This window comes from Thalassophryne amazonica, chromosome 3 (genome assembly GCF_902500255.1).
Source record: "Thalassophryne amazonica chromosome 3, fThaAma1.1, whole genome shotgun sequence".
Taxonomy (NCBI): domain Eukaryota; kingdom Metazoa; phylum Chordata; class Actinopteri; order Batrachoidiformes; family Batrachoididae; genus Thalassophryne; species Thalassophryne amazonica.
This window is the reverse complement of record NC_047105.1, coordinates 86001320-86023229: the sequence shown is the minus strand read 5'-3', so window position 1 is coordinate 86023229 and position 21910 is coordinate 86001320. Positions and strand designations below refer to the sequence as shown.

The 21910-nt window shown below is 43.3% G+C and overlaps 1 protein-coding gene across 1 annotated transcript in view; it reads left to right on the top strand.

Moving 5' to 3' along the window:
* Nucleotides 1–10552, top strand: part of tgm2b (transglutaminase 2b) — a 46522-nt gene extending 35970 nt beyond the window's left edge. The window contains exons 12-13 of the mRNA XM_034167025.1: nucleotides 8856–8992; nucleotides 10375–10552. Coding sequence (XP_034022916.1) covers nucleotides 8856–8992; nucleotides 10375–10525 — 288 coding nt within the window. The 3' untranslated portion in view covers nucleotides 10526–10552. The remainder of the gene's footprint in view (nucleotides 1–8855; nucleotides 8993–10374) is intronic.
* Nucleotides 10553–21910: the final 11358 nt, after the last annotated feature.

The following is a 21910-nucleotide window of genomic DNA, read 5'->3' as shown; positions in this document are numbered from 1 at the left end:
ACCCTTCATTGGACTAAGCTGTTGAAGATGAGAGTGTATGTGTGTGTGTGTGTGTGTGTTTTGAGTATTCTATTTTTATCACTGTCAGTTTTGGGCTTATCCCTTATCTTCATTCTGACTCTGTCTGCTTTGTGTTTAACTGCACTCTGTTGCACCAGCCTTCCCTCATCTTTGTCTCTTTCTGCCACGCCCCTTCCTGAACATTCTCACATGCCTGTGTGTCATTTTCATTAATCAACACCTGGGTTATTTAAGCCTTGTGTGTTTTGTCCTTCACCGCCAGTTGGTTGCGCTCATGGCTCATGCCACAGCCCTCGTTCCAGCCTGTTGCTTTGCTGTTGTTTGTCTTTGATCATCAGTTCAGCTGTGTTTGACCCTTCTTTTGCCACAGCCTCTTCTACTTTGACTACGATAATTCTGTCCATTGCTTGTTTTTGACCACGCCTCTCCCTCACATCTGCCTGTCACCTTTGCATCGCTGATTGTCAACCTGTGTACCGAACCTTTGCCTGTTTACAAGATAGACTTTTGATTACTCCAAATCCTGTGTATGTGAGTCTGCCCTTGTGCCCCGCATTGTGTTTGTTCCATGTCATGAATTCTGACATAACATCATTTAAGATGGAGGAAAAAATAGTTCAGTACAACAATTACAGTATATGTTAATCATGCAAAAGGTAGAGCAGATGGGTCTTTCAGCTGGATTTGAAAGACTCCACAGTATTAGACTGTCTTATCTTACCAGGCAAATTCATTCATTCATTCATCTTCTACCGCTTAGTCCAGTTAAGGGTCGCAGGGGGCTGGAGCCTATCCCAGCAGTCATAAGGCGTGAGGCGGGGTACACCCAGGACAGGACGCCAGTCTGTCACAGGGCCACAAACAAACACAGACACACCCACACACACACCTAAGGACAATTGTAAACATTCCAATCCACCTAACCTGCATGTCTTTGGATGTGGGAGGAAACCGGAGCACCCGGAGGAAACCCACGCAAACACGGGGAGAACATGCAAACTCCGCACAGAAAGGCCACGGGAATTGAACCCACAACCTTCTCGCTGTGAGGCAACAGTGCTAACCACTAATCCACTGTGCTGCCCTAGCAGGCAAATTGTTCCACAGAATAGATAGGTGCATGATAAGAAGCTCTGTGGCCTGCTGATTTCTTTTTAACATTTGGAACACAGTAATCCTGCATCCTGAGAACTCAGGACACAGGCCGGTACATAAGGTTTAATTAGATCAACCAGACAGGGAGGTGCTAGTCCATGAAGGATTCTGTATATTAATAACAAAACCTTAAAATCTGACCTGACAGAGATAGGAAGCCAGTGAAGGGAGACCAAACTTGGGGAATTATGATCAAACTTTCTTTTCCTAGTCAGAACTCGAGCAGCAGCATTCTGAACCATTTGTAGACATCTGAGCAAGAAAACAGGATGTTGCAGTAATCCAGTCCAGAAAAGACAAAGGCATGAACCAATGTTGCTGCATCAGCCAGAGGCAAAATAGGTCAAATCTTTGCAATATCACAGTGGTGATAGAAAGCAGTCTGAGTGATATGCTGGACTGGAGAAATCACTCAGACTGCTTTCTACCACCTCCGTAATATTGCAAAGATTCAACTCAAATGTGTAGGTCAAAGGACAGTATGGGATGAAAAATCACCCCAAGATTTTGTTCATGTTTTATGTGGTGGCCAAGTAGTTAGTGCACTTGTTTCAAGAGTGGAAGGTTCTTATAATGTGGAGTTGTGTCACAAAGGACATTCAGCGTAAAACCTTTGCCAAATCAACATAATCCATCCAAGATCTGCTGTGGTGACCCTGAGTAGAAAAAGGGGGAAGGCGATGGAACTTATTTACTGTGATGAATGTGATCCAAGGCAGCTGAACAAACTGAGGTCTGTGTCTCACAGGACTAATGACAATCATCTTGGTCTTGTCAGAAATTGTTTGACATCCAGTTTTTCAATGAAACCAGGAAGTCCTCTAAAGTCCTAGTGTGGGTGAGATTATCTGCATTATTGGCATGAAAGGTTGAGTGTCATCAGCAGCTTTGCAATATCTGACAAAGAGGTGCAATGTAGAGACAGACTAGGAGTCTAGATCAGCCTTAACACTTCCTGGAGGTGACAGGCTGGTGAGGTTGGAGACAAATGCAAGGCTCAAAGTCCAAGCTCCGGTTGCAAACAGGCTTTAATGTGAGGGCAAGCAATGGTCGGTACACAGAAAGGTAGTCCAGTAAACACAGCATAAGTACCCGGATCATCAGGCTAGTGGGAGTCAGTAGAAACGGGCAGGAGGTCGAGTACACACAGACGCAGGCAAACCTGGAAAATACAAGAACAAGAGCTGGAATGATGGCACAAGGCGCAACAAACTGGCAAACCTTCAACACAACCTGTGAGCTAATAAAGCCCCAGGTGGCAATCAGCAGATGACAGACAGGTGTGCAAAGCAAGACCCAGAAGTGGGGCGTGGCCAGAGGGAGAGAGAGAAAGAGAACACAGACAGACCCTGTAAATGATTGCTCCAGAGGCTATTTGTCTTTATGGCTTTTACTCCCCGTCACTCCACATCTTAACAGCACAACCACACGCTCTCCCTCCCGTGTCCTCCCATTACCGTATATGACACAGTATATGTGCAGGCACATCTGTTACCGTATATGACATCTCCCCCTTCAAAATGGATTATTCCCCTTAAAACAAACAACCCGTTGCTTACTTATATTTGGAACCAATCTCCTTACATTTACTGTGAACTATCTCAAATCAATATTAACCCATTTATGTAACTTCTATTACAGATTCAACTCCGCAAGAACTTGGATCAGCATTCACAACAATAATGCCATTTCAATACAAACGTTCTCTTTTCTGTTCACATTCCATCTCTACGTTTCCCCCTTTTCTTTTTTTTTTTTTACATAACCCCCCCCCCCCCCCCCAAAAGGCCATAGGTACCATCTACAGGTCAAGCCTGTTGACTGGTTTGCACACCCGTCCAGATCTTGTCACAGTCTGACCGGGTATAAGGCTTACAGGTGGAGTCACACTCTGACTGGAGGGAACCGTTTCTGACACGGCAGAGTGAGTGTCTGTCTCAGTATTATCGCTGATCGCTGGTAGGGAAGACTGGGAAACCGGTTCAGGTCGAAGGTGGCGGCGATTCCGCCGAAGCTCAGCCCCCTGCTGTGTCTTTATGACGAGTGATCTCGGAGTGGTGCTTTCTCCTGAAACCACTGCTGACCGTGACCACGATTTCTCATGGTCTAACTTGGACCTTACCACATCGCCCGGCTGTAGGACAGGTAAAGATCGGGCTCCATGGCGGCGATTGTAGTAGTAGGCCTGCTTGGCCTTTTCTCGGTCGTCCTTTTCCTTCACCGCTGCTCTGCTCGGCCACCGTGATCGAAGATTCTTCTCCAGGGTAGGGAGCGTTGTCCTGATCTTTCTCCCCATTAACAGCTCTGCAGGGCTGAAGCCGGTCGAGGAGCACGGAGTGGACCTGTAGATCATCAAGGCCAGCACTGGATCCGCTTGTTTGAGGATCTTCTTAGCTGTTTGCACGGCCCTCTCTGCATGCCCATTGCCCTGTGGGTGGTGTGGGCTGGACGTGCAGTGTCTGAAGTCGAATTGCTTCGCGAACTCCTGAAACTCAGCACTAGAAAACTGCAACCCATTATCCGTCACTACTTCGTCTGGGATGCCAAACCTGGCAAAGACTGCCTTCAACTTACGTATTGCATGTGTACTGGTTGTGGATGGCATGTGCAGTATTTCTATGAATCTAGAGTAATAGTCTGAGATAGTTCTGATGATTGTACTCACATAAATCCATTGCGATTCTCTTCCACGGACGATCTGGAAGTGGTGTAGAGATGAGTGGCTCCTTTTGTTGTGTTCTTTTCAGTTCAAAGCACACTTGGCAAGATGACACTAGGCCGCTTATCTCTGTAGCGAGACCGGGCCACCACACTGATGAGTAGGCTCTTTCCCTACATTTAGTCAGTCCTTGGTGTCCCTCATGAATCTTCTGGAGAATCTCTTTTCTCATCAGCTGCGGGACCACGATCCTGCTTCCCCTGAGGACCAGGCCATCGTGCTCTGACAGTTCTGCTTTGACCTGCATGAACTGTCTTATACCCACAGGCACCTTGCAGCTGTGTTCTGGCCATCCTGTCCGTATGAACTTTAGCTGTTTGCACGGCCCTCTCTGCATGCCCATTGCCCTGTGGGTGGTGTGGGCTGGACGTGCAGTGTCTGAAGTCGAATTGCTTCGCGAACTCCTGAAACTCAGCACTAAAAAACTGCAACCCATTATCCGTCACTACTTCGTCTGGGATGCCAAACCTGGCAAAGACTGCCTTCAACTTACGTATTGCATGTGTACTGGTTGTGGATGGCATGTGCAGTATTTCTATGAATCTAGAGTAATAGTCTGAGATAGTTCTGATGATTGTACTCGCATAAATCCATTGCGATTCTCTTCCACGGACGATCTGGAAGTGGTGTAGAGATGAGTGGCTCCTTTTGTTGTGTTCTTTTCAGTTCAAAGCACACTTGGCAAGATGACACTAGGCCGCTTATCTCTGTAGCGAGACCGGGCCACCACACTGATGAGTAGGCTCTTTCCCTACATTTAGTCAGTCCTTGGTGTCCCTCATGAATCTTCTGGAGAATCTCTTTTCTCATCAGCTGCGGGACCACGATCCTGCTTCCCCTGAGGACCAGGCCATCGTGCTCTGACAGTTCTGCTTTGACCTGCATGAACTGTCTTATACCCACAGGCACCTTGCAGCTGTGTTCTGGCCATCCTGTCCGTATGAACTTTATGAGTGACTGCAGTTCAGCATCCTCTGCAGTTGCCATCTTTATCTCTTCCATCTTATTCTGGCTAGCAGGGATTACCCCCACTATGCTAGCAACATAACACGCCACATCACTCTGAGTGTCCGGCTCGGTACATGTGGACAGCGGGCTACGTGAGAGAGTGTCTGCGACTATCAGAGTTTTCCCAGGAGCATACTCTGCCACGGGACTGAATCTCATCAGTCTCATTAGGAGACGCTGACACCGCAAAGGTACGTAGTCCAAGTTGCAGCTGTTTATGAGCGGCACAAGTGGCTTGTGGTCAGTTACTAGTTTGAATGATTCAATGCCAGTGAGGTACCTGTCGAACTTCTCGCACGCCCACACGCCGGCCAGACATTCCTTTTCAATCTGGGCGTAGCGTGTCTCTGCGTCGGTGAGTCGCCTGGAACAGTATGCGACAGGTTTCCATTGCTGCCCATGAAGCTGGAGGAGAACTCCTCCCAGTCCATAGCTGCTAGCGTTGGCTGACACGGCCGTAGGTTTGCTGACATCGTAGTAGGCAAGAACTGGTGCCGTTGTCAGTAGCTGTTTGGTGTGTTCAAAAGCTGTTTGTTGTACAAGACCCCATGTCCATGCGTTTTTGCCCTTCAGGAGTTCGTACAGCGGCTGTGCCACTGTGGACAGGTTGGGAATGTACCTTCCGAGGTAGTTTACCATGCCCAGGATCCTCTTCAGTTCTGGCACGTTCGTTGGTGGTGGCAGCTGTTGTATAGCCTCGACTTTGTCTGGGTCGGGCCGAATCCCATCCTTGTCAATGAGATGCCCGAGGAAGCGCAGCTGGTGTTGTCTGATGGAACACTTGTCGCGGTTGAGCTTCAACCCAGCTATCTCGATGCGCTGCATGACCTTTTCCAGACGCTGGTCGTGTTCACTCACTGTGGTCCCATAGATGAGCACATCGTCCATGAAGATCTCCACTCCTTCCAGCCCCTCCATTGTCTCCATCATTTTCCTTTGGAAAATCTCGGGAGCGCTGGTTATTCCGAACGGCAGCCTCTTAAAGTGGAATCTGCCGAACGGGGTGATAAAGGTCGTGAGTTTGCAGCTGTCTGGGTGTAGTGGGATTTGGAAGAACCCACTGGCTGCATCGAGCGTCGTGAAGACCGTGGCACCACTCAACTTAGCTATAATTTCGTCTGTGGTAGGTAAGATGTACTGTTCTCTCTTAACTGCTTTGTTCAGTCTTTTTAGATCCACACAGATACGTGCTTTACCAGTGTTTTTCTTTAAGACTGGCACCATGGATGCACACCAGTCGGTAGGCTGCGTCACCCTTTCTATGATGCCGTTCCTCTCCATACGCTCAAGTTCCTCTTTGACTTTCTGGAGCATGGGAATTGGCACGCGCCTAGCTGCGTGGACAGCGTACGGTTGAGCATTGTCTTTCAGCTGTATTCTTACAGGTTCAGTCTTAAGAGTTCCATGCTCGCCAAATGCTTGCAGGTGTCCTGTGTTACACACCGCTTCCTCCACTCTCTTCACCAGGTTCAGCTTCACAGACAGTGATCTGCTGAGGAGGTTGCTGACTGTGTGGCCCCGGACGACGTATGCTGTGAGTGGGTGTCTCTTTCCTTTGTAAGCCACAGTGCTCTGGAACTGTCCAATGCACTGTAACTCCCCTCCTGGGCTATCCAGTTGGATGTCTGCAGGCTCGAGTGGTGTTTTGAGTCTGAGTGAGTGATAGGTTTCTTCACAGATGATGTTCACGTCGGCTCCCGTGTCGATCTTGAACTCAGCTGGAGTGGAGCCTATGCGCAATTTGACTGTCCATTGCTCTGATGCTTCCGCAACTGCTTTGCTCACTGCCCCAAGGAAATATGACAGTTGCTGCTGCTGCTGCTCCATGACCTCGCATACAGCCCTCCTACTCTTGCACACCCTGCTCCAATGCCCCACTTTGTTGCACGAATTGCATGTGGATTCCCGCGCAGGGCAGTTCTCGTCTCTGCTATGACGCATTTTCCCGCACTTTCCGCATTTGCCATCTCCGTTATGTCCGCTATTCCCCTTTTTCTTTTGTCTTCGGAATTTTACGTTGTTGTTAGGTTTATTATTCACTTCATGCACGAGCCCAGTTTCTGCTCCTTGCATGCTAACATGTGAGGCGATCTCCTCGGACTGCCTAACAGTTTCTATCGCCACCGCCAGGGTCAGTTGCTGCTTTAGCTGGAGCTGTTTTGAGACGTCCTTGTCCAGTATACCAACAACAATTCGGTCGCGAATGTTCTCTTCCCTGCTCGCGCCGAAATCACAGTGTTCTGCCAGTTCGTACAAAGCCCTTATAAAAGTCTCTGCTTTTTCCCCAGGTCTTTGAACGCGTTGGTGGAAACAGGCCCGCTCGTGTATTACATTCCTGCGCGGCACAAAGTACTCGTCAAACTTGGCCAGCACGCAATTGAAGTCTTCGTCATCTTCATTTTCCCCAAACGTGAACGAACGAAACACATTCTCAGCCTGGCTTCCCATTGCGTATATCAGGCTGCTCACCTGCACGGCGCCATCTTCAGTGCTAAGTTTGGTAGCAGTTCTGAATCTCACAAAACGTTGCTTCCAGTCGGGCCACTCAGCAGGTTTGTCAAATGTGAAGTTTATCGGGGGGTTGAACTTCGCCATGTCTCACCGGTTTGCACTTCTGACACCATGTAAATGATTGCTCCAGAGGCTATTTGTCTTTATGGCTTTTACTCCCCGTCACTCCACATCTTAACAGCACAACCACACGCTCTCCCTCCCGTGTCCTCCCATTACCGTATATGACACAGTATATGTGCAGGCACATCTGTTACCGTATATGACAGACCCCAACACCAAAATCCTACACGAACAGAAAAATAATACAAAAGCAAACAGAGAATAAAAACAAACCAAAAACCCTGTAACTGACCAGATAAACCGTCAGGCCCTGACAGGAGGTTCAGCTGGGAAATATATAAATATTAGGGATGTGAATCGTTCAACAACTCACGATTCAATTCGATTCCGATTCTTGGGGTGGTGATTCGATTTTTGATTCAAAGAGCTCTGAGAAATAGTTATATTACTTAAAAAATGTTTATGTTTAAGAAAATGCAGCTTTACAAGGTTAATCAAGTGATTCTAGATGTAAATTTACTTATCTGCTTTGCTCGTTTGGAGTTGGCTGGCAGTTTAGCGACGTGCTGGTCAGTAGTCGGCAGAGACCGCTGCTCCGCTCCGTTTAGCTCCGGGTCATGGCGTAGCATGCGGGCTTGCGGATTTGAAGTGTTTCCGAAGTACATGACTTTCATTTTGCAGATTTTGCACACTGCATAAGTCATGTCAAGCTCCTTCTTACGCAGCAAATAATAAAATCCAAAATGTGCCCAAACATTTGCCTTCAGCAAAGACGGTGCTGGCTGAATTAGCTCTTTGTCCGCTATGCTAAGCTACAGACACTGAACTCTGCAGCTCACGAGTGTTTGAAGCACGCCGGACCACTCCCCCTCACGGGGACACTGCAGTACGGAAGCCGTTGAATGACAAACCGTACACGCAGCAAGTAACCAAGAAAATGTTTAAAAAATGCTTTTTAAAAATTGATTCTTGGACATTTTGGATCGATTCAGAATCGTAATAAATAAGAATCGCGATTTGGACGTGAATTGATTTTTTTCGACACCCCTAATAAATATAATATTATACCTTTTATTTTCACATCATTTAAATAATTATTATTTAAATTATTTCAAACAATATTGCATAATATATTAAATCTCTGAAATGGCTTAGTTTGATATTTTACAGGTGTCATTGTTTTTATTTAATCATGTGAGGATGGATCAAGGATTCTGTAGTTGTGACCACCAGATGAATAAGACAATGTCAGAGGAAACACTGAAATATCCTGGAGGCAAAAAAAAGCCCATATAAATTTTATTGTGGTCAGCCTTAGTTTGGTCTAAATCTGATACTGCGATCTACAGGAGAAATTCATTCAGTTTGTGCTCTGCAGATCCTTGGAGAACCAAAGGTGAAAAGTAAGCTGGCTGCAGAGATCACTGTGCGCAATCCTCTGCCAGAGCCGCTGCAGGGCTGCTGCTTCAGCATCGAGGGGGCCAACCTCACGGGAGGACACGTCATCACTGAAAGGTTGGACCTCATTACCTACCCAATCATTGTTCCTCACTCACACCTTTAACATCAACCATGATACAATATTACATGTTTATTGGTTGGAGTTACTGAAAGAAATACATTTACATGCTACTAAATGTTTGACAAATGTGCACAATATTATCATCCTACTATACCAACAAAAACCTAACTTTTGGTCCTACTAAGAGGTCCAGAACAAATTGTACCATGATCCAGGTCATTTACAGCATGAAGTCATATTTTTTTTCCAATGATTCAGACTTCTGGACCAATTACAGGAAGCCAATTACACAGGTGTTGTATAAAAGGTACGCAGCTTCACTGAGGTGAAAAATAACATTAAATAATTTTACTGGCTAATTTTGCAGAATAGAGACAGTGCTATTGGTACAGTGAGTCGGATGTGAATGAGAATTGAAGCACCATCTATATACACTGTGACACTGGCTCTTGTCCTGTCTCTTGTTCCATACCCCCTCCCCCAGTTTTGCAATTACAGTCACCATTTTTTCCCATGTAGCAACATCTGCTCAAGGTCTCAGTGCTTGGGATATTTTGGTGGTGTTGGTGTGTGCATGAAAGGAATATACTGTACCATAAGATCAATAATGTTGATGATGTAGCAACTACACAGGGGAAAGTTTGCTTTTTTACAGCTCAAGAGAGCCTCATTTTAGTTTTAGTTTCTTATTTTGTCTCTGATCATTATTTTTGAGCTTGATGAGATGTCTTCTGAAACTTTAAAGTAGTCTGATTTGAGTTATTGTGTAGCTTTCTGTTGTGGAGACAAAAACTGAAAGAGGGGAGAAATACAAGCCATAGTCTCATTTTGGGTTCATAGCTGTTGAGAAGAACTAAGTGAAATATTTTTGAGAGCTTGTTTTTAATTTTCTTTTCCTCTGGGTGGTGCAGCATGATGTCAGATGAAATCAGAATTTCATTCAAGGGATTCTGTCATCTGGATGAACCAACCCAGTCGATGTTTATATATCAATCACAAGGGTTGGAAGGCTGACTCCCATTCCATTTTAGTGTTTTGGGCATGAAAAAAACCTTAAATACATTTTAATTGTTATTCGCCAACAACCAAACATTAACCAACAACTAATGAAAACGACTCTGTTTAGAATTCATTCATTATGAGTGTTCATGTTAGGTAAGGTACTGAATTTTAATACAATGAAACATTGTTTTTTTTATTGATATCATAAAGAAATGAAAATGTATAACATCTCAAGGGGATCACAAACTTTTTCAAAGCACTGTAGGCAGAACTGGCCTGAATTATATTTAATTTACCCTATATTACTGCAATACGTGAAGTTAATAAGTCCCCAGTGGACGTGTCACTAATGTAATATTTAAATACTCCACAGGTTGAACTCCACAGTGGGACCAGGGGAAGATGCCAAAGTGAAAATTTACTTCACACCGTCTCATTCTGGGCTCAGAAAGCTGTTGGTCGACTTCGACAGTGACAGACTGTGCCACGTTAAAGGCTACAGAAATGTTATTATTGGAAAGTAGAACATTTACACAGTACATTGGATGATGGCAGAATAAGAAAGAGGCGTTTTTAAGTTTACATTTTGCATTCAGAAATGTTTACTCTTTTTTTTTTAACATTTTACATTATGTTTAAAACATTGCATGCTTTGTTGTATCTGATTCGCAAAAACTTTAATGTGTAACATATAATACTGTAGTATCAAAACAGATGTGCACATGTGAAATTTTTCCAAATTCCAGTGTGTGCTACTTTTATAGAGTTTATACGCTAAAATTGAAACAGCCTCTAATGTAAAAATTATTTTACATTTGTACTATAACTCATAACACTTGCAAATTCAAAATACAGAATCTATATACTATCCTACACGTGGAGGTCCTATTTTTTTTTTTGTCCTCAATGTTCTCTGGATCTGCTCACCTCACACATCATCTCTACGCTCTCGATCTTTGCATATCCTCTATAGTTGCAGATGCACATCATGTCTGGCATCCTTATTGTTGTTACTGCTGCCACCTGCTGCATCCGTCCGTTGTAGCAGTACTAAATCCTCTCGAGTCAAGCGTCTTTCAGGTATTTAAAAAGCCAACACTTCCCCCTCTCACTTGACCTTATGGCTAAAATACTTCCTACAGAAACTTCTTTCAGGCCTTAGAATTGATTTCTTTCAGTTTTAACTCTTTAATAGATTAATAATGACTAGATATATTTTGTAAAATAAAATATTTTGAGGTAAAATTGAATTGTGCTAAATACTGTACAGGAATATTCATTGGTTATGATTTTTGTTATTTATATTATAACTGGTGACATATGAAAGTGCTGCATTCTGGTGACGGCATTTCACAACACTTTATTTAAAATTCAATTCAGGGTGGTGGTGGGCTTTGGCATTAATATGTGGTCTTGATCTGGTGATGGTCTTTTTTAACTATCGCATCAGTTTTAAATTACTTACAAGTGGCAAAAAGGTGTGTTATTTACTAAAAGCCGAAAGGGTGCAATTATTGATTTGTTTTATAAGACACACTTAGACTTTGATAAATGTAGAATTAGAACAATGAAAGCAGAATTAAAGCCAGTTAATGCAGACAGTTGGTCCATTTGTGGAAACTTATTACAAACAATGCATACAAGATAGTGAATAAATTTTAATGAAATCTAGACTTGAGCCATATTTTGTTCCAGAAATAGTCAAATACCACTGTGTTTTAAACCAAGAAAAACTGGCCAAAGTGTTGTCAGAATGGACCAAAGTGCACATTTTTTTTTCCGAAACTTTCCATGGTGGCATGCCCCAAGACCCCCCAAGGGGACCTCACGCCTTCGTCGCTTGCCATCCACTCACAGAAAATGTTCACTCAAAAAAATTTTAGTTGCTTGCACCCATAGTGCATTGTCACTGAGCACTGCTTTTATTTCATCCGTATTTCATGAAGGTTGGCCATTGAATATTATCTGAAGATGTTTTCTAGGGCAAAAACATCCACAGATTCCAAATCTGCCATCACATTTGCACCAGCTATTATGGTTTGGGTGCTATGGGCCCTGTTTTGATGCCGAAAACAGCAATCGGGCTGGACCCCCCCCCCCCCCCCATGCATAAAAATCAATCAATCAATCAATCAATTTTTTTTATATAGCGCCAAATCACAACAAACAGTTGCCCCAAGGCGCTTTATATTGTAAGGCAAGGCCATACAATAATTATGTAAAACCCCAACGGTCAAAACGACCCCCTGTGAACAAGCACTTGGCTACAGTGGGAAGGAAAAACTCCCTTTTAACAGGAAGAAACCTCCAGCAGAACCAGGCTCAGGGAGGGGCAGTCTTCTGCTGGGACTGGTTGGGGCTGAGGGAGAGAACCAGGAAAAGACATGCTGTGGAGGGGAGCAGAGATCAATCACTAATGATTAAATGCAGAGTGGTGCATACAGAGCAAAAAGAGAAAGAAACAGTGCATCATGGGAACCCCCCAGCAGTCTACGTCTATAGCAGCATAACTAAGGGATGGTTCAGGGTCACCTGATCCAGCCCTAACTATAAGTAATAGGAACAGTAGTAATAGTAATAGTAAGTAATAGTAGTATAAAAACAGTATAGTTTTGTGAAAGCAAATGCTTCTTAATTATTGCAAACAATTGTCAGCATTGTTTGTATTACACTTTCTTTCCAGTTTTGCCTTGAATTTCATGCATTCTCATAATTTATTATAATCTGTCATTCCTATCATACTTCAGTATACGCTAGGTGGCGCTGTTACTGCTGCAAATGTCTTTTACTGCCACCTGGTGTTGTGATAGTTAAATTTTATTGACAACTTCATAACAAAATCAGAAAAAAATTAAAAGTTACATTTATTTTCATTACACTACAGAGTCAGTCATTTCATAATTCTTAGGACTTTAAAAACAGATGACGTTTAACCTTAAATAAGGGCTCAGTGTGTCTGTTATAGCTGCTACTTCAAAATGCTTTAAAAGCTTTCTTTTGGAAGCTAACACGTTGTCTCAGTATACTGCTGCACACTTTCCGGGTCAGTGACTCACGATTGGTACACTCTTTTTTTTTCACCGTCTGAAGGGCGGGTACTTTGCTAGTAAATACTGAAATGTTTTTGTAATTTTTTTTTTTTTTTGGCACCGTGTTGTGTCATATGACCATGCTTATTTATGCAAATAAATAAAGAAATAAATAAAATTAAAAAAATTAAGTGTAACATTACACAATCACTGTATCTAAAAAAGCAGAGAAGTGTCATGCCGATGCAGCTCATTGTTAATCCAGGAATTTTTACATACTAATTTAAAGTTAAATAAGTGATGTATTTCTTGTAGGTATTAAAACACATTTTAACAGGTGAGATACCTTTTGTTTGCTAGTTGACCCACAGTGACCCATTTTTCCCTCTGTTGCTTGGATGCTCTAATCCTGACCCTGTTGACCCCAGAACCCTTTTCATCAGCATTTCCCAGGGCCGTGAGCATGTCTTCTACACATCAGATGCAGTGTTTTAGTTTTTCTGCCCTTCCACCTGAAATAATTGATACATTATTCATAAAGATTCAACAATAAATACATGAATAAATAAAATTGAAATTAAAAAGAAACACTGAAATAAAAGCAGCTGTTGTAACAGCCATGCACTGTTTATATCTTATTTATTTAACTGCATGACTCCTCTGGAGCACAGAGCCAATAAATCAACAGTCCTGCACTTGTGAAATGTTTTCACTGTCCTGCTGAACAATCCTTCTGAGGTGATGCTCAGGTCACAGCGGCAGTCATCTCAAATGGAAGGCGAAACGTTGAGTTGGAGGCCGTTAAGAAAATTCCATTTTTGTAATGCCCAATAATTTTGAAGTATATGAATTTGGATAGATAGGGTTAGACATTTTATCCTTTAAGCTCAGGTTACACATAGATGGTTTTGTCGGTGGGTAGTACATAGACCGAAGTTCGCGGTAGTTCCAGCTGTTTTCGCGGTGGAAAGGGGCGGCGCATTTCGCTGGAGTTTTGAGCGCCGTACTAGCTGCAAATACGCGGATAAAACGCCGCTAAATCCGCAGAATAAAGCTGCGTTTTGACGCCGTAGCATCCGGCACACGTCAGACAACGGGGGTTAATACCCAGTTCTATCCTTTACAATCGCAGGTTAAGACGCGCGTGAGAACGGCCTTCTTCTGCTGCCGCTGATAATGCCCTGTATACCGCTGGATTTATCCAGGCAAATCCTTCGTTACTCCAGGAACTTTTGCATATAGGCACCGCCCCCAGAGTATAATAGGCTGAAGCAGCTGTCACTGCAGGGGGAGGGAGCTCATCCTCAGCCTTTTCTTTTCCTCTCCTTTTCCCCTCCTCAATGTGTTGCTCGTCTCCACTACAGGCCTCTCCTCTGCTTCTGAACCAGACCTCTTGGGAAGTCATTGCCGCTGCCAGTTTTCTTTTAGGAGGCATACTGGAGCTTCTCTGCAAAAATATCTGGAGCTAGCCGCAAGTGAGAGGCCTGCATGCAGCGTGCTTAGCGTTTTTATACTGACCGTTAATTTTTGCAAGGCTTTCAATTCAGTTGCTCAGGCTGCTCTCATAGGCAGCCTGACCACAGACACTGTGTCTTAGAGGTTTCTAAAAAGGATTCATTTGCACTGTGTAATTATCAGGTTACCACCCCTACCACATTTCTCCATGTAATGTGGAGTTGCGTCAGGAAGGGCATCTGGCGTAAAACTTGTGCCAATTCAACATGCAGATCCACCTTGGATTTGCTGTGGCGACCCCGAGTACAAAACAAGGGAGCAGCCGAAGGGACTTACTTACTTTTTTCATTTATTATAGTGCCAAATCACAACAAGAGTTGCCTCAAGGCACTTCACACAAGTAAGGTCTAACCTTACCAACCTCCAGAGCAGCAGTGGTAAGGAAAAACTCCCTCTGAGGAAGAAACCTCAAGCAGACCAGACTCAAAGGGGTGACCCTCTGCTTGGGCCATGCTACAGACATAAATTACAGAACAATTCACAAAACAAATATACAGGAAATGCTGTTGGTGCACAGGACAGGAGGGTCTCCAGCACAAATGCCACACCCATCTCTGGATGGAGCTGCACCTTAGAGAGAAATAAACAGAATCAGGCATCAGAAAGACAAGAAATACAGTATAATTTGTCAGCATTAAACAAGAAAAACTAAGGTGATCGCTGGCCACTCGCCCTATGCTTCACTAAAAGACCCAGAATTTAGGTAAAGTTGAGGCAGCGTCATGCTCCGTTTCCTAATCAAATGAATTAAAAGAGTAAAAAGCGTAGAAGTATACTATGCCAGTATGCTAGCCATACGAAAGGGAAAATAAGTGCGTCTTAAGTCTGGACTTGAAAGTCTCCACAGAATGTTATATCCAAATAAGTCAAATTTAGTTTCATCAGTCCACAGCACCTTATTCCAAAATGAAGCCGGCTTGTCCAAATGTAGCATACCTCAAGCGACTCTGTTTGTGGTGGGTACGCAGAAAAGGCTTCCTCTGCATTACAGCATCTCTTTGTGCAAAGTGCGCTGTATTATTGAACGATGCACAGAGACATTATCTGCAGCAAGATGATGTTGCAGGTGTTCGGAGCAGGTCTGTGGGTTGACACAGTTCTCACCATCCTTCACTTCAGCTTATCTGACATTTTTCTCAGCCTGCCACTTCGGGCCTTAACTAATATTGTGCCTGCAGTCTTCCATTTCCTCATTATGTTCCTTACAGTGGAAACTGACAGCTGAAATCTCTGAGATAGCTTTTTGTATTCTTCCCCTAAACCATTAACTGATTCCATCTGCTCAAAGTGATATTAATCAGTAAAATCACCTGGTGGAGTCAGTGGCTGCAAAGAAAACCTGCACCCTCATGGCTCTTTCTGGAACAGGTTGCCTACGCCTGCCCTAAACCATGATGTTGAACAATCTTTGTTTTCAGGTCATTTGAGAGGTGTTTAGAGGCATGTTGCCACTCATTAAAAGAGATGCAAAGAGAGGAAACAATTTGCAAATGGCCACCTTAAATACCCTTTCTCCTGACTAGATTCACCTGTGTAAGGAGGTCAAGGGTCAGTGAGTTTACCAAACCAATTTTGTGTTCCAATAATTAGTACTAAATGTATTCAAATCAATAAAATGACAAGGGTGCCCAAATTTATGCACCTGCCTAATTTTGTTAATGCTGCGTTTACACATAACGACGACAAGTCACGAATGCCACGAAGTACACATTCTTGGCCGCTGATCATGAATGTGATGATTCGGGGCAGAGGCATCAGGTGTCCTCAGGAACTGCTGCAACCTGTTACCACACGTTACGATTAATGGCACGTGTTGCTGGAGAATTATCAGGAACCATTACGCACGGTCAAGAATAGTGTTCCGTGTTGTTGCGCGCTATTGCGTTAAGTTCTGTCACGTTGTGAACGAGGTGAATTGTCTCCACACACACACACCCATATTCATCCAACCGAATTCAGATCGCTCCAGTTTTTCAGAACTTTGTGACTGCATGCGTAGTTGGGCTCTGTGCCATGGAGTGGTGCAGAGAGGAGGAGGAGGAGACGGACAGAGCCAGATGTGTGGCTTCATGCGGCTCTCGTCTCGCCCATTTTCCCAAACATCAGGCACATGCAGCAGGTGGAACACCTGCAGGAGCGCGCTGAAGAGCACTGAAATTAGACTTTTAGCCGACTTGGTGTCAGCAATCAAACTGAATGAGGTGCAGCAGGGTTTAATTGTGTGCGCGCTTCTTCCTCCGCTGGACTGGAGGAGGTGCAGAGGTGTCTGGCTGCACGTGAGTCTCCTCTCGCTCCTCTGGTTGCTTAGACTCATTCTCCCGCTCATCGGTTACAACAGCAGGTGGAACACCTGCAGGAGCGTCCTGAGGAGCTTCAGCAGGAACTGTGGAACAACACTTGGAGCCGAGTTTAATTGTGCACACGTGACAGAAAAATGATTTGTCGTGGCGTGCAGTGAAATGTGACGCCGCGTTACAAGTCGTGTCAAAACTTGACAGTTTCCGTGTCACTTCGTAATAACGCATGATAGTTTGGGCTCCAAGAACCATCACAGGAACCACTACGAACGTTGTCACGTTCTATTAAGGATCACTACTCATCAAGATGGATCAATACACTCAGTTGCGACCTCCACGACGTGAGACGAAATGAGGGTGGTGTGTGTCATTCGTGGAAGATTTTTTTGACAGGCAAAAACATGCTCCACGAATATCAAGAATATCACACACCAACACGCACTATTAAGAAGCCTATTCAGATGCGTTAAGTCACATTAAGAATGTCAGGAATGTGTCACGAATGACAGAAAAATGACATTCATAACGCGTCTTGGTTATGTGTAAACGCACCTTAAAATAATTATTGCACACTTTCTGTAAATACTAGAAACTTTATTTCACTTGTCAAATATCAGTGTGTTCGTCTGCTATATGATAACTGAAATTTCTCATCCAGACAACCAATGATATATAAAGGAAAATCATGAAAATGATCCGGGGTGCCCAAACATTTGCATACAACTGTATGTCACATTGGCTGTTGATCCTGTTTGGAGACCAAGCATTCAACACAGTCAAAACTGTTCCATTTATTAGTCTTATTAATTCAACCATGGCTTTTTACCACAAGTGGAAAAACATTAACTTTAGACGCATGTACAAACAGAAATTGACCCTTGTCACCATGTTTCCTAAAGAGGTATGCTTCTCAATATGACTGGTGCATTTTAAAATTTTGTATACTGTGTAATCATTCATGGATGGGATAGCTATCATAGTTTTCAGTTCCCCAGATTGGTGACCAAAGTGCCATGTCAAACGTTTGGCAACCCTGAGTGGTAGCGACAACCCAGTGACAAAAGATGATACTCTTTTGTTTGTTGTATCCAATAAAACAGATGTAATTGAGAAATTTTAAAACAGGTGAACCATCCAAAGCAAAGGAGCGGGGAATCCCTACGTAAAATTAATTGATATGTAAATTTGAAATATGGTCAGTTTTCACTGTAATAAATGGGTGATTCTTAGACTTCGGGCACTTATGTCCTTTGATCATATTGTATGAAAAACAGAAAAAAGGGGAAATTTCACACTTTTATAGTTATCTTTACAATGAAAGTGTTTTAAGAAATTTGTTCTAGTAGTCTATGATGACTTTTTCACCTTTTTTCAGCATCATTATATGCAAATATTGCCGTTTTGTGCTTGTCCCACACCCAGACTTTTGATCTTCAATGATAAAAATGAATGGTAAAAAAACGTTTTTTCTAATGTTTTAAAATATCTCTGAATAAAATATCAGTAAAATAATCAAAACATAATTGGGGTATTCAATGTCATACAACTGTTGTGATTTTTTTTAAACAAAATGTAGTTGTCCCACACTATTGCCGTAATTTCCACCACAACACTGTAATGTCCCTTTAAACAGTTTGTATGAAAGATTGTTTGAGTAGTTTCTATGGAGATAAACAGTGACATCAGAGCACATGTATATAGCGCCAAATCACAACAAACAGTTGCCCCAAGGCGCTTTATATTGTAAGGCAATGGTGTGGTGGAAATTACATTTACAAGGCCAATGGTGCCCGTAGTTAAAGAATCACCCAAATATGTCCTCATATATCCAAGAGAAATGATACTGTGAAAACTCTACAGCAGTTCAATTCAATTTTTTATTTGTATAGCTCCAAATCCCAACAAAGCTGTCTCAAGGCACTTCACACAAGTAAGGTCTAACCCTACCAGTTAATTCAATTAAGTGTTAGTTGATGTAGAGTTGTTTTATATATATAGAGCTTGTCTACAGTCAGGCCTAAAAGTATGGTCCATGATTACTCAAAATTCAACTTTGATGAATTCTTATTTTTCTATGTTCATAATAATCTCAAAACTATATAAACAGAATTTTTGAGCATCCTAAATCTGAAATTATTTGATTTGCTGAGCAACTGGATGCATTTGTTCAATTTTATTTATCTGCAGATGCTACAACATTGACACAACATCCATCCATCTATTTTCTATACCCGCTTACTCCAAATATTTAACATTGTTTGAATAAACTTTCTCTGAAATAGAATTCATTCAATAAAAATAATAGAAAGCAACATGTTATGCCCTGTGACAAACTGGCATCCTGTCCAGGGCATGCCCTGCCTCACTATGACTGCTGTGAATAGAAAGAATGGAAACACTGACGATCCTGCGACTCAAGCGTGGGGATATAGAGACACCCTGTGAATGTCGCATGAATTTGCTTAGTGAGATAGTACCCTAAGCCTTCAGATTGCACCATCATCCTATAATACTGTTTTTGAAAAGGATGTGGGTCAGTTTATACTGGAAAATATCAGGCTTTACATACAAGTAGGCTGCATGAGTACTCTTCCATGTACAGCAGAACCAGTGAGTTTTGTGCAGATAACGACTTGGAATTCTCATGGCACCTCTATTATATTATTCAGAATAAACACTTTATTAGGATTAGTGATGTCTGCTTCACTAAATGTATCTGCGTTATACAATAGCGTCAGCTCTGCAGACATCAATGAACGTCTGTGAAAGCTAGGCGGTGACAGCAAACGGGCTGGCTGGCTAACCCTGATGTTTCAAAGCCTGAAAAAGTTTACTAATCACCGTAACAGCACACCCGTAAAACTTCAGTTACCTCATCTGTATTTATGATGGCAGTCAGTGCTCTAGTCAACAGTGTGTCCTGTCTCAGTTTCAGATTTTTCATAACCACAAGAGCGCAAGCCACAACATGAGTGTGAGCTCGCACAACAGTGCAAAATTGGAAAGAGGGGGCAAGGCTGTTACTGGTTTGTTTGCAATTTGAGACCTCAACAATGCAGTTGAAAATTCCATCACGGTGCTTTAATCTGTCTCCTCAGCAGGTAAATGTTATTTCCGCTCACCGTGTGGCAACATGTAAAAATGATGCATTTGTTCGCTTAGGGCTAGTGCCCAGCGATCACCTTAGTATTTCGTTTTTCTTGTTGCTTAATCCTGAAAAATTATACTGTATTTGTTGTCTTTCAGATGCCTGATTCTGTTTTTTTTCCTCTGTTTGAGGTGCGGCTCCATCCAGAGATGGGTGTGGTGTCCATTATTTCTGAAATAGTAGAGAAACTTGAATCTTCGCCTGGACTGGGTTGCTTGACGCGAGGACGTTTCGCTTCAAATTGCAGAAGCTTCCTCAGCTAAAATTCTTGCTCTGGTAGTCTGACTTCTGTCTTGACTCTTGTAGAGAAGAAAATACAGAAGCCAACAAAAGCTGGAGTTTTTTAAACCTAACCAGACCCCTCCTACCAAGAGGCTGACTGCTATAGGCTAGTGACTAAACAATAGCTCTAATTAGCACCTATTGTGCTCTAGTTAGCCCCTCCTAATGCCAGGGCAGCTGTCCCTCCTAATGATAGGACGGAAGCCTCTCCTGATGACTCGCTTGACGACTCTCCTGATGACGTGAATGACTCATTACCATGAACAAAAGACTGAAACTGCTTTGACCTGAGTATCCCATTGTAAACAGGGGACAAAGCGTGTCTCAGACCCCCTCCCCGGTTAAGGCTGGGTTTCAACTGTTTCACAAAGAATGCTTCCTTGACACCTCTCTCAAACCATTTCTTCTCTCTGGCTAATATTTTAACTTCCTTGTCCTCAAACGTGTGGTTAGTGTCTTTCAGGTGGAGATGAACTGCAGACTGAGGTCCATTTGCACCCTCTGCGGTGCTGGTATAGCCTTTTGTGTAAAGGTTGCTTAGTCTCACCTATGTAGTGTTCATTAAAGTTTTCCTGACATCTGATAGAATACACTACATTGCTCTGTTTGTAACTAGGGATCCTGTCCTTAGGGTGAACTAATTTCTGTCTTAAGGTGTTAACCGGTTTAAAGTAAACTGGGATTTTGTGCTGTCTGAAGATCCTCTGTAGCTTTTCCTCTACTCCTGCTAAATAAGGGAGAGACAGTCCTCTTCTTCTTGTCTCCGTCTCCTGTCTATCTGGTCTCTTTGTTTTCTGGGACTTCTGCACTTTGTCCAGGGACCATCGTGGGTACCCACATACTGTGAGGGCTTTCCGTACAATTTGTTGTTCTTTAGCCCTTCCCTCTGCAGTTGTGGGCACCTGTAGGGCTCTGTGTTGAAGAGTCCTGATCATCCCGAGCTTGTGTTCAAGGGGGTGGTTTGAGCCAAAGAGCAGATATTGGTCAGTGTGAGTGGGTTTTCTGTAAACCCCTGTCTGGAGCTGCCTGTTCTCTCCAATCGTAACATCACAGTCCAAAAAGGCTAAATGGTTGTTTCTGGCATCCTCCTGTTGCTTGATTTTAACCCATGTGTCATCGACATATCTGAACCAGTGACTGGGAGAGATGCCCGTGAAAGACGTCAAGGCTGTCTTCTCCACTCACTCCATGTACAGATTGGCCACAATGGGGGATACTGGAGACCCCATCGTACAACCATGGATCTGCCTGTAGTAATTCCCCCTAAACAGGAAATATGTGGTGTTAAGACAAATCTCCAAGAGTTGGCAGATGTGGTCTGGTGTGAGTTTGGTCCTTTCAAGTAGAGACACATCCTCCAGCAGTCTCTGCCTCACAGCTGAGATGGCCTCAGCAGTGGGGATGCAGGTGAACAACGATGTCACATCAAATGACACCATAGTTTCATCTGCCTCCAGCTGCAGGTCCTTGATCTTGTTCACAAAATCTTGTGTGTTCTCCACATGGTGGTCTGAGTTACCCACTAAAGGAGCCAAAATCCACTTGAGGTGCTTGGCCAAATTGTATGTGATGGAATCTGTGCTACATACAATAGGCCTGAGTGGCACGTCCTGTTTGTGGATTTTGGGCAGTCCATAG